At 43.6% G+C, this 13205-nt stretch overlaps 1 protein-coding gene across 1 annotated transcript in view; it reads left to right on the top strand.

Moving 5' to 3' along the window:
* Nucleotides 1-13205, top strand: part of Tll2 (tolloid like 2) — a 126071-nt gene that overhangs the window by 75978 nt on the left and 36888 nt on the right. Inside the window, exons 5-7 of the mRNA XM_046450269.2 lie at nt 2173-2290; nt 5935-6113; nt 7093-7198. Coding sequence (XP_046306225.2) covers nt 2173-2290; nt 5935-6113; nt 7093-7198 — 403 coding nt within the window. The remainder of the gene's footprint in view (nt 1-2172; nt 2291-5934; nt 6114-7092; nt 7199-13205) is intronic.

The raw sequence follows: 13205 nt of genomic DNA, 5'->3' as shown, positions 1-13205 counted from the left end.
GGACAGATGGGGTTTGCACTATAAGCATATGAAGACAAGCCAACTCCCACCCCCAGACACAAAGGGCAGCACAAGTGGCTGCACATGGTAGCCTGTCATCTTCTGCCCAGATGAGCACTAGTAGTCCCTTATCAACACCCATCAGAGTAGTGCTCTCCGGGGCAAGCAGGGGGTGCCAATAGAGGTGACACGATGTGGCATGACTCCCTGGGTTCAAATAACGACATTTCCCATCCCACAGAGATGTTTTCAGAATCAAATAAATTAATATAGATAAAGCACTTAGAATTGGGTGTAGCACATAGTAATTAGTATTTCCTGTTAGTATTATTGTCTTTAGAATATGTGAGTCATCCCATTGGCTTCCCATTGCCTCTGAAACCACCCATCACGGCCTACCAGGCTGTCCCCTGGTGGCCTGCCTCCCCCGCTTCCTGGTCTTCTACCTTCTCCTCCTTTTCCCTAGTCCCTATGCTTTGGCCTCAGCAGCCATCTTCCCGTTCCAGAACATGCCCACCTCCAGCCCCCTTGGCACATGTAGGCTGGCACTTGCCCTTCTGTTTGCCAAGAGCTTTGCATGGCTGGCTGCTTCTAATCAGTCAAGTCTCACATGAAGGTACACACATCCATAGAAAGTCCCTCTGCCTCCCCATGACCCCATCAGGTGTCCCAGAGCCTAGTTTAGAACCTTTACGGCACTTATCATCACCCAAAATGACTTCCCTTCTTATTTCTGGTTGCTTTTCGCCTCTGCCTGAGCTCTGTGGGGGCTGGGTTTTTTTTTCCTTCCTATTTTCTCTCCCACATCTCCAGCACCTAGGACAGGGCCTGGCCCAGAAGAAGCAAAATCTGTCCATGGCAGGCCTGTGGCCAGTACAGCCAGAGTTGAACACCTCAGTGAAAGCCACCGAGTGAGCCCCCAGGTTCTCAGTGCCCTTTATGAGTCCTTCAGATCCCTGTGACTCTGTGACTTCTACTATAAGAGGTATTTGATAAAAGGAGGTGTCCTGATGACCTGCCATGGCCACTGAGAACCACAGATGAGCAAGTTGGTGAAAGAACTACACAGACCTGGAGAGTGGTCCCCTGGAGCCTGGAAGGAGCATGGAGCTGCCCCTTTGTCTCTTCTTGGTGGCATTACCCACACTTCCTAGAGCCAGCTGCATCATTAAGTGCTGCAGTAAAGAGATGACTAGGACTTTGTCCTGCCCTTGGGGAGCCCCCAGTTCTAAAGCAGAAAAGTATATATGCCTAAGGAACCGAAAAGTAGGATTATGAATGGCTGCTATTGTTTTTGGTATCTTAATTGTGTTCTGACCATAGATTATATTACCTTCTGTGATCATCTGACCACAGATTATATTACCTTCATCAGAATGAACTAATGGTATATATTAGGATTTTGTTGTTCTTTAATACGTAGGATTGCTATTTTGATGAGTAATTTAGCCATCAACAAATTGAACTGAAAATGTCAAGATGTCAAGAAGAGTGGACAGCTGTTATTCTTTATTCTGTGTCTATGTTTTGGGGGAAAATATGACAAGGTGCCCACATCTTCTAGACTATGGCAGGAGTTTATTTCAGTTTTTTATGTTTTAATTTAATTTAATTTAATTTACTTATTTGTACCCCTCTAACACTCTAACTCCTAGCCTCAGCCCTGTTTGTACTTCCCAAATACCTATGTTTTTTGAAAGCTTCTTCTAGACTATGGCAGGAGTTTATTTCAGTTTTTTATGTTTTAATTTAATTTAATTTAATTTACTTATTTGTACCCCTCTAACACTCTAACTCCTAGCCTCAGCCCTGTTTGTACTTCCCAAATACCTATGTTTTTTGAAAGCTTTTTGAAAAGCTGAAAGATATTTAATTGATAAAATTATATATATTCAAGGTGTACAAAGTGGTAATTTGATACATGATTCCATTATGTAATGATCACCACAATTAAATTAATTAACACATCCATCACCACCTGTAGTTACCATTTGGGGTATGTGTGTGGGGATGGAGCAGATTTAAAATCTGCTCTTATTACATTTCAAGCAAACATTACAATATTATTAGCAGGTCTGTTTTCTTTGATCATCAGAGCAGACTTAGGCCAGCATGTTTAAGGAAGGCATGGCCCCAGGTATGAAGTGATCAGCCCTTGCCCTGTCGTTCCAGGCAGCCAGAGGGCCATTTTTAAGCAGGCCATGAGACACTGGGAAAAGCACACCTGTGTGACCTTCATAGAGAGGACAGACGAGGAAAGCTTTATCGTTTTCAGTTACAGGAACTGTGGGTGAGTACACAGAAGCAAGACCCTCTTAGCAGAATCAGAGGTGCATGAGTCTTGAATTCCTCTGTAACACTAAGGTGGTGATTTCTAGGTGTCGAGGGTTTGCTGGAAACTCTCCTTGCCCTCAGTGAAATTGCAATCCATTTACAAAGCAGATGAGTCCAGAGTGACTCCAGGAAGACCTACTCTTAGTGGGTCCCATTTCTAGGAGTGCAATAGGTTGTATTTTATATGAAGAAAGGTTAGGCCCGTGGCTTTTAACTTCTGATCCCACTGAGAAGCCGATAGCTGGAAAAAGCTGTCCTTTCTCAAGAATGAATGTACATAGATGCAAAATTCTGCATAGCCTTACACACTTCCTACAGAAACATTACACACAAGAAAATGACTGAATTATGAAAAAAGATATCTGTTATGCTGATAAATGTGTGAGGTACTCTCTAGTGAAAAAGAAAGGTTTCCATTTAAGGTCAAAAATCAAAATCGAACTGCATGCTCTACATATAAGCTTAGAATCATGAGCCGGGTCCATAACCCAGAGAGGTTTAAAAGCAAAAGAAAGGAGGTGTACAGACAAACACTAGCAAAGGGAAGTTGGCATCCTGATTGTAATTATAGATGAGGCTTTTCTTGTTTGGGTTTTTGTTTTTATTATGCATTTATTTATTTTGTGGTGCTGGGGATTGAACCCAGGGTCTTCGCCCATGCTAAGCAAGGTCTCTCACTGAGCTACATTCCCAGCCCTGTTGTCATTTTTGAAGTTAGAAAGTGTTAAAAAAAAAAAGTGACACTTTATAATAAGGAAGGGTACAAGTTATGGTGAGAATATGTGTCACAAATATTTATGCACTAAATGGCATAGCATTAAGAGTCACAAAACAAGCCTTGGGTATCCAAGGGGAAATTGACAGAAATACCAGCAGCAGGAGATTTACTTCACTTTCATCAAGTAGGTTAGCATCAAGTTGACTAAAAAAATAAGTAGAGAATTATAGAGGATCTAAAAAGTATAATTAATACAGTTGGCAGGAGAATGAAATAAACACTATGAATACTGACTCTGTAGGTCTGTTGTATTCTGTAACATCTTTTTAAAGTGCATGTTGAAGGTGTATTGACCTTGTCCATCTATTCAGCATTAAGAACATCTCAGTAGGCCCTAAAAGGCAGAAATAACATTAAAATATTCTCAGATTCAAAGCAATGAAACTGGACACAATAATAAAAATAGAATTACCATTACTTTTTTTTTAATAGCTCTTAGGTCTTACAAAAATCAAGATTAACATGGCAGAATGTCTAGATAATGAAAGCCGTATGGTTCAAAATGAAATAGATAAGGCCAAGGCCTTATCCACAAAATATCCACACCAATACTTAAGAAATAAGTATCCAATTAAGAGAAGTAAGCTACAATAAATAAAATAGATATAAACCACAGTTGTCACAATAACAACAACAACAAAAAAAACTAATGAGAGCACAAGGAGACATTATAAGGCTAATAAATTCAAGAGTGAAATCTTTGAATAAACAAGAGACAACGGATAAACCACTTGTTGGTGTAACTGAGACCAAAAGTGGCAGCACAGAAACACACAACATTAGAAATGGAAAAGATTTTATGATTATAAAAGAGTACTTTGCAACATTCCAGGGCAACAAATGTGAAAATCTTGATAATGTGAATGACTTCAAGGTAAATATAAAGTACTGGTGCACATCAGTGGCTTTGAAAGAAATTGAAAAATGGAGGTAAAAAAGCTTTCTTGCCCTAAGAACCAAATGCAGAGTTTCATAGGGGAATTCTTTTATACCTTCAAGAATCGAATATTCTGATACTACTGAAACTTTTCAGAGCATAGAAAAAAAAAACATTTTCAAATTCCTCTAAGGAGCTATCGTGGGCTTGCTTCCCTAAAATGACAAGGAGGGCATCAACAATAAATAAACAAATAAGTTATAGACATCTCACATATGAATAGTCATGAAAAATATCAAGTAAAACATTAGACTCAGCAGTAGGAAAAAGGAAGAGTAGTTGCCACGTAGGCTAAGGAATACAGGACTAGTTCATCATTAGGAAATCTACTCACAAGATTGATAGGCCAAAGGAGGGAAACCATGTGCATATCTCAATATGTGCTAAAAGGCATCTGCAGGTTTCAACATGCATTTTCTGTCTTCAAAAAGGAGGTAGCACAGTACTAGATGTCAATTACAAAAAGATATATATATACACACACACACACACACACACATGAAATACATTTATATATCATTGCATTTGAAACCACAAGCCAATATTGGTAACAATCCTAGAAGCATTTCTGTTGGAATTAGGAACAAGCCAAAGATGTTTATGGTCACTACCATGATTTGACCTTGCTTTGGAAATACTAAGTGATATAATGAGGCAGGAGAATGAAATAAACACTATGAATATTGGCAGGAACAAGGCAAAGTTCGTGTTATTGGAAGTTAATGTGATCATGTGCCTAGAAAACCCAGAAAATCAATTGAAAAACCATTAGAAACCCAAAGAGACTCTACTAAGGTGGACTGATCACAAAAGTAACTGGCAAAAAAATGAATTGCTTTTGTTTATACAAGAACTAGCATGATGCGTTTTACAATGGAAAAAAATATCGCTTTATAATCATTATCAAAATTTCAAACGCCCACATCCTTTTGTTCATTAATTCTATTGCTTGGGATTCACCCTACCGTGAACAAGAGAGATTCCAGCTTTTCTTTGTTTCCCTTTTGTTTTGGTGTGGTTTATTTGTTTTATTTCTCTCTTGCAGCTTTGTTTAAATAGCAAAAACTAAGTGTATTTTGGCAAGAGACCGATGAAGTAAATTTTAATGCTATAAAAATATTTAGTACCGAGAAATAAACTTGGTACTGTATTGCTTTGAAAAGAATTAATGAAGTCTACAGTGGGCTCTTTAAAGCCAAAAATGAGGGAAAGAGGCAGGCTGAAAAACAAGGTCCATAGTGTATTGTGTAATTTAAATATATACTTATATAAAGATAGCTTTCTGTCTCTCTGTATTTATATCTGTCCATCTGTCTGTCTGTCTTTCTGTCTTATAATTGTCTGGGAATACATCCAAGAAACTGTTAGCAATGTTTAGCTTTGGATAGAGATTGGATGTGCGGATGAGAGACTTCGATCTTTTGAAACATGGTCAATAGACGTTATCTGGATGATAAGATGATGGGACATTTTAATAGTTTGACAAAATCAGTGTTGGACAGTGTATTAGGAATAATGAATAAATAGTTGAAAAAAGAATTGTGCCAAGAAGGGAGTCTCTGTTTCCTCTAACAATGGTACTAAGAGGCACACTTTCCAGAACTTCTGCCTCCTTCTCTCGTCTCTTTTCCTCGTCCTTATAAATGGTCCAATCGAGCCTCAGGTGCATGTGCTTAATTCCAGGAGGGGAAACTCTTTCTTCAGATTCCCAGAAGGTTTGAGAAGCATCTTTTGAGGACATCTCTGTATTCGGCAGGGGGTCAAACAATGGGAGGACTTTTACCTCTGAAGTGTGCCAGTGGGTGGGTGGGGAGGGGTGGGGTTCTTGCCTCTTGCCCTGGATATATCCTGACCTGCTGACCTGAGTGTTTCTATCATTATCCAGCTGTTGTTCCTACGTTGGGCGTCGAGGAGGGGGACCCCAGGCCATATCCATTGGCAAAAACTGTGACAAGTTTGGCATCGTGGCTCACGAGCTGGGCCATGTGGTTGGTTTCTGGCATGAGCACACCCGGCCAGACAGAGATCAGCATGTCACCATCATCAGAGAAAACATCCAGCCAGGTAAGGAGGCCTGTGTAGAGTCTGGAAGCCACATCCAGGAAGGTGGCACCCACAGGGTCAAGAGGGAGTGGAGGAGAGGGCCTGCTGGGAGCTGAGCAAAGCTGACAGCTAAACATGGGGCAGCGACCCAATTGTGTGGGCACTTGCTGCCAGCACTGCCACTGTCCGTCCTACTGTGGCCTTCTTGGGCAGTCACCTGCTCAAGTTTGTAGAACAGAAATGAAATAATGATTTTCCCATGTTGTAAAAGACGGTTCCCTAAATAGAACAGAATCAACCAGAATTCTGTTGCAGCATCAGGGCTGATCAGCCAAAGAAAGTTCTCCCGGCTGCCGTCGTGAGTCATTTTGCTGACTTGGGCAACACATGGTTTTGAAACTGCAGTGCAGTTAAGGTACCAGTGCGTGTAAGAGCCGTGTTTCTGCCTAGAAGCCTTCTGCCCCAAGGCAGCTAACGCATCTAGATTTTTAAAAAACATATCTTCTCACGTTAAATAATTAAATTTAACCGTTGATATTTAACAGGAAACTTGCTTGTTGAGTTATAGGGTTGCCTTCAACATGCTTTAGAGATCTAAACTGTGAAGTCCTTGGGATTGAATTTAACTCTGATTCATTTTCATTTCCTCCTTCAAATTGCAAGAATGGAATTTTTGATTTTTAGCTTAACTTTTTTTTTTTTTTTTTTTTTTTTGGCAAGCAGATTGAGTGCTAATCAGCCTGCAAATATAGTTCAAGATCTTCAAGTGGCATTTGGGGAGGGGTGTTGGGTGGCAGGGCTGGGAGAACACAGGGCTTGCGTTAAGTTTCCAATTTCCAACTTCTGTTAGAAACAGCAACAGGAAGCTCTGTAAACCCTGTTATTTGACTGGCTGGGGTAAGAGTGGCGGGAAGTGCTACGGGCCCTCCCTCTCCCTCCTCTGCCTCCTTTCAGGTGCTGCCTTGGTTTTCAAAGTCCTTAACAGAGTGTTGTGTCACAGGTCAGGAGTATAATTTCTTAAAAATGGAAGCTGGGGAAGTAAGCTCTCTGGGAGAGACCTACGACTTTGACAGCATCATGCACTACGCCCGGAACACCTTCTCAAGGTCGGAACCCTTGCTTGTGCTGTCTGTGTTTTGTCGTGCCTGCCGCAGGCTTGGGTCAGATTCCTGAGGTCTGTGCAGAGTGAGCGAGTCTCTGCATGCTCCTAGCACGGCTGGCCTGTCTGTCCTTGAAATACAGTGGCCCCTGGGCTGCAGTGAAATATAATCTAATCAGGTTCCTGCTAATAAGATTGTATCCCATTGTGAAGCTGGCGTTCCATCATATCCTAATGTCACAAGCAGCAAACTGGAAAAGGGGAATTACTGAGAGTTTAACTGGGATAATAACTTAGAAGCTGTGTGTAAAATTTTTTGGGGGTGGGGGAACCTCTTTAAAGCATGTCCTTGTGTAAGTGTGGTGGTGCTCACTGCTTCTCCTAGAAGAGGTTTGGTTTATTGGAAGCTAGGTCGTGTCAGAGGCTGGAGGGCTGTAAATCACAGATTCACCTTAGAGGTAAAGAAAATGAGGCTCCAGCCAGCTCAGAGGTGCACAGGTAGCTGGGGTTGGAGGGAGAACAAGGATCCAGGTTCTCTGCCTGCCGATCATGGATGATGGAAGGTATTTTACTGAGTGGGGCTGGACCTGTTTTTTTATGGTTGGCATTGGCAGGGTCTGAAGAGCCGGGTCACTGTTCTCCTCCTTACTGTCCTGCTTCTAGGCCACGTAAATGTTTTTTTTTTGTGTGTGTGTGTGTGTGTGTAGAAGTTTTTCCATACCAGTTCCATTTTTTGTGGGTCTTCCCGCTCTTGAGTTAAAGAAGATACACAGTTCAGATATTCTCTCTCTTGGCACTTTCTTTTCAGTGTCCTCTTAAAACCAGCTGTTTGTTTATTTAATTGTTCCCCCAGAAAAGGTTTGAGGTGACTTCCAATACATGCATACAAGGAAAAAAATGGATTGAGAAAACTGGGGGAAAGAGAGGGGAAAAAAATAAGAATAGAAAGTTACATTGAAGCCTGGAATAACTTTAATACTCAGAATACATGCTGTAAGTTCTTGTACATCTTGATGGGGTTGACAGCAGACCTTGCCCTGTGCATCCTAGCAGTCACAGCAAAAAAGGGAAACAATCTATTTTGGGAATTGTCATTGTGCATAAAGATTAAAGGTAGCCATTGGCTCAGGAGACCGTTTCTAGACTGAAATAGATACCAGTCACCAGGCCTCCTTTGTTCTGGTGAGACTGGTGGAGGTACCCTGTTGATGCCGTCATAAGATTAGTAAATCTCAGCATCCCAGGTTCTCCAGGGCACTGTTCCCTGGCCACACAGCTGAGTCAGTCCTGACCCGTCTCCTGAATCCAGGAGGGAGCTCCTGAGCTCTAATGGGAGAGTTCAGTCAAGTCAAAATCTTTGACAGCATTTCAAAGTGGCATAGGCCTAGCCACCCTTGGTTCTTCTTTCTCCTCCTGGCTCTTCTTCAAAGACACAAGGGGCAGTGGAGTGTGACCAAGAGGCCACTGAACTGAGAGTAGGAAGACTGGGTTCCAACCCGAGGTCTCTCACAGCCTGGCAGCTGAGGTAGGTGCAGACAGCAATTAGGGGGAGCTGTGTAGTTCGTTCAATTTCCCATTCCATGGGGCTCAGTCTTTCCATGAGTGTCCTCTGAGCCCCTTCCATCTCTAACCTTCATGTTTCACTTTCTTAATCTGGTGTAGATGGGTGAGAGGTTGACAGATAGGCTCTTACCTGATTCTGTACAGGAAATCTGGAGCTGGCTGGGCTTTCTCTTCCATGTTGGGAGGCTGAGACTTTGAGAGCCCACTGTGGGGCTTTGTGTGCAGTCTCAGGAAGCCAGTGGAGTGGGCAGGATGAGAGCCTGTCGGGGGTGCATGTCCCTGTGTGTTGGGCTGACCCTCCAGTTTGGGAAATGGCACAGGGAATAACCAAGTATCACTCCATCATCCCATCATCTGTCATGTAGAGATCAAGTACTACAAGAGTAGGAACCTTTGTTGAGTTGGCCCCACTGAGAAGCTGGTACCTTGGATCTTGTTTCTGTAACTCTTCATGTTGCTTTTTAATTAATTATGGAATTATGATTGATCTCTTATTATTTGCATTTTGTATTCCTCTCTCCCTTGGTAGATGAGATCTTTGGGGAGAGTCTATCTCTTTCTCTTCTAGTCTTCAGCACTCAGTAGGGTGCTTGGCACATGATAGATATTTGTTAAATGAGTATACTAATGTATGAGTTCCAAGGGGCCCAGGAGGTCAGCAGTGTTGTTGCAATTCTCTGCACATTTCATGATAAGTGACTTCAGTAAGGAGAATCTGTGAGCTCTCCCAGCCTGAGTGTGCTGTGGGAACTGCAGTGTCTTTGGGCCTGTTCTGTGCCAGGTGCTGCACAAAACTTTGGAGCCAGAGGCCAGACATGGGCTCTTTTGACATCAGCACTTCTTTCCTTGTCTTTTTTTTTTTTTTAAAGAAAAATTCCTTATTTTTTTCCCCTTGAGATTTCTAGCTCATAATCCCATCCCTTTTGCCCCTCAGGAGAAAACCATTACTGCTATCTATTATCAAAGGCAACCATTTTATCAGCATGAACCAGGGGAAATCCATGATCCAAACCCATGAAATAATCTCTCCTCATCCAAAGTACCCACAGTTCCTAGGAGGGAGATTGACAGGGGCAGCACTGGGTGTGATGGGCAGCTTCCCCAAAGGCCATCTTCCCTTCTGCAGCTGTTACCTTATCTATTATTGCAGAACAATTCTCGGCCTAACCTAGCAGAACAATCCGCTGCAAAACTTAGGGACTTAAAACAGCAGCTCATTCTTTTTTCTGGTACTCTGGGTCAGTCCGGCTCATTTTTCTCTGGTCTGCCCTGATATCACTCATGCAGCAACAGTCATTTGACAGTTTGAACTGGGGGTCAAGATGACCAGTCACATAGCTCACAGTTGGTGCTGCTTGGCCGTGCCAGTCGGTCCCCCTTCCCACGGGCTGTCATCCTCCAGTAGGTGGGAGCAGGCTCTTCTCTGCTTGAGGACTCAGCTCCTGGGGGCGAGCTGGGAAGCAGCAAGGCCCAGGCTTAGAACTTGCATGACATCTGTCTCTTCTGCTCCATTTTATTGGTCAGAGCAACCCACAAGGCCAGCCCAGTCTCTGGTGAAGAAATAGATTCCACTTCTGAACGAGAGAGAGGAGTGGCAACTTCACATTGCAAAGGGATATAAATATTAGGAGGTGTGATAATTATTTTATTAATCTATCACTGCTCTCTTTTTACCTCTGCACCAGAGTTTGGAATGTTTTTTTTTTTTTCCAAATCTATTTTGCTACAGGTAGATACCTAAATTGTCTTTTCTGCCAATTTTCTGAAAACCATTCTTTTCTTTGGGCCCTTACTAGGGGGCTTTTCTGGAATTTTGTCCAAAGTTTCTCAAGTCCCAGTGGCTCAGGAGGCTGAGGCAGGAGGACAGCAAGTTTGAGTTCAACAAGTTCAAGTTCAGCCTCAGCAACTCAGTGAGGCCCTAAGCAACTTAATGAGACCCTATCTTAAAACTAAAAAAATAAAAAGAGCTGGGGATGTGACTCTATGGTTAAAGGCCCCTGGGTTCAAACCTTGGTACAAAAAAAAAGTTTCTCTACTCCCTAACTTGAGGTCATTACTCCTGTTTACATATCCCTGAAACCATACTGTACCTTGTCTTTGATTCTGTGAGAGAGCAGAAGACAGCCTACAAATGTATGCTCATCTAAGGAGACAAAGGCTTTTCCCGCTGATGGGAAACCCGGTCTTTTTTTCTCTTTACAACTGAACCATCTCCTTACAACTTTATTCCCTCTGGTTTATTGTGCTGCTTCTCTGCTCTCCCTTAGTTGGACCCAAGCTGTGGGGAGTGATATCTTTGGAGACGTTTTGTTGGGCATAGATCCAGGGAACAGGAGGAGACAGTCTCCTAGTACAGGGATGTCTTTGTTTGGAGAACCCAGAGCTGACAGTTTTATTCCCTATGGCATCTGCCAAAGCCTTTCTTAGTCTAGCAGAATGTCAATTTCAGTGCTAGGGGTTGCCCCCCATGAGAGGGGGAAGGATCACTATGGCAATGTGTTACTCAGGGCAGCTCTTCCAGCAGACCTCTTTCAGTGTCCTGTGCCTTGCTGGTAGCTCGGAGACGTACAGGAATATCCCAGCTCCAAAACCTGTTCTCATGTGAGCCAGTGTGCCTGTTTGAGGTCTCCAGGGCTTTAAGTCTCCTAGGCACTTAATACTATCATTGAAGGCCCACTGTTTCCTGTCCACTGTTTCACTAGCTGGGAAGGAAGAAGATGCTCAGGGGTGGGTTCCAGGGCTGCCTGGGTTCCAGAGCTGGCTGACCACTGGGCAAGTTGTGTAAGCCCCACAGGTTTGGATTTCTCACCTGTAGAGTGGGAAGCCTAGTGATAGGGAATCTGCCTTCCAGGGTGTAAAGAAGATTAAAAGAGAAGATGCTTGTCAAGCTCCCGGCCCCAGGCAGGTCTCTTATCACTAGGCTCAGGGATCAGAGCACAGTGGGCTTCAAGAAATGGCTCTTGAATTAAAGTATGCAGCCAAGACAAAGGGCTGGCTTCAAAACATTTGCAAAATAGCTATTTACATCCAGAAGGAAATGCTGAAATGCACACAATCACCTAGCTACTAACTGTGCACTCTCCTTTTTCCTGGCTCTCTCACTTTCAAACACTGTTTCTCTTAACTCTGTACTAACCTAGAAAATGCGTATTATCTGTATTTCTTCCTGGTCACATTACTTTGTCATATTTTTGCTCTAGAGGTGCTTGTTTTTCTAAATCAGACTCCAAGCTGACTTTCTCTCCAACACTAGCACGAGAAGTCTAGACCATCTGCTGATTTCCCTTTCAGCCTCTGGGTGCCCAGCTTTCTCTAAATGTGCCCTAGCTTTCTCTAACTCCTCCTGTCTCCTCTCTGGGCCCGCAGTCCTCTAGAGAAACCTCAGTGGAATCCTTGGTCTCCCTTAGTGACCTCACCAGGTTTTAAACCATAAGTAATGACTCTAGAGAACTCTAAATTCAATCACCTATTATTGTAAAAATAGGCACCGCTGCTCTCACAAATGATGTGTCCATTTGTAGATATTTCCCTGAAGAAAGGAATTTTGCAGCACAAACGTAATAATCATCACATTGTCCAAGCAGCCCAGGCTCACACACCCTGCCTGGCAAAGTCACCAACAGACCTCGCATGTGGAGACCGGGTCTCCTGCCCTCCCTCACCATTCTTAGGACACACCTGAGCTAAGGCAGTGGCTTGGGAATGAGGAGAAGGGTAGGGACTGGAGGGATGCCATCATAGAAGGCGTGGGACCTGGTCATTAGTCCAAGGGAGTGTGAGGGAGAGGGAGGAGCTGAGGCCTCTTTGGTCCAGTCTCAGGAGACAAAGGTCATGGAATTAGCAGGAGAAGATTGGAGCAAATTTGTTTTGGGACATGTTGGGTAAAGAAGCCCCTAGGATAGCTCGGGTGTCAGGGGCCTGGTAGATGGTTCTGAGCTGGAAACAGAATTTATTGTGTGTCTCAGGTGGTGGGTAAAATCCTGGGAGTAGGTGGAACACGGAGAGAGGAGAACAGAGGAAGTGGGCAGAACCCCAAGGGACAGCATTAGTCAGGAAGCAGAAGTGACTCCTGTAGCTCAGCTTAGAGCAGTGCTCTGGGAACAGGGAGAAGAGAGTGAAGAGGGTTGGAGGGGTGACAGGTCCCAGGGCTGTAGAGAGCACAGGCGAAGTCTGAGAAACACCCATTAGTAGGTGAGTGGTGACCATCACGGATGGTATCAGATAACAGGTGGAGTGAGGAGTGAATGATAGGTGATCATCAAACAGGGAGGGGATGCAATTCTTTCCAGAAACTCAGTTAAGAAAGAAGAAAACAGGTGGTACCAAGAGGAGCTGGTTCAATGCAAGGCCTAACCTCTAGGAGAGGCCCCCCACAGATGGTCTGGAGGCAGAGAGGAGGCTCAGAGCTGGCAGCAAAGCAGGTGGGGAGAAACCACGCCCACACAGGGCGA

This window comes from Marmota monax, unplaced genomic scaffold (genome assembly GCF_021218885.2).
Source record: "Marmota monax isolate L192 unplaced genomic scaffold, Marmota_monax_Labrador192_F-V1.1 WCK01_AAM20220418_F8-fsc00004, whole genome shotgun sequence".
Taxonomy (NCBI): Eukaryota; Metazoa; Chordata; class Mammalia; order Rodentia; family Sciuridae; genus Marmota; species Marmota monax.
Note: the sequence above shows the minus strand (reverse complement) of the source record. Positions and strands in the feature narration are given on the sequence as shown.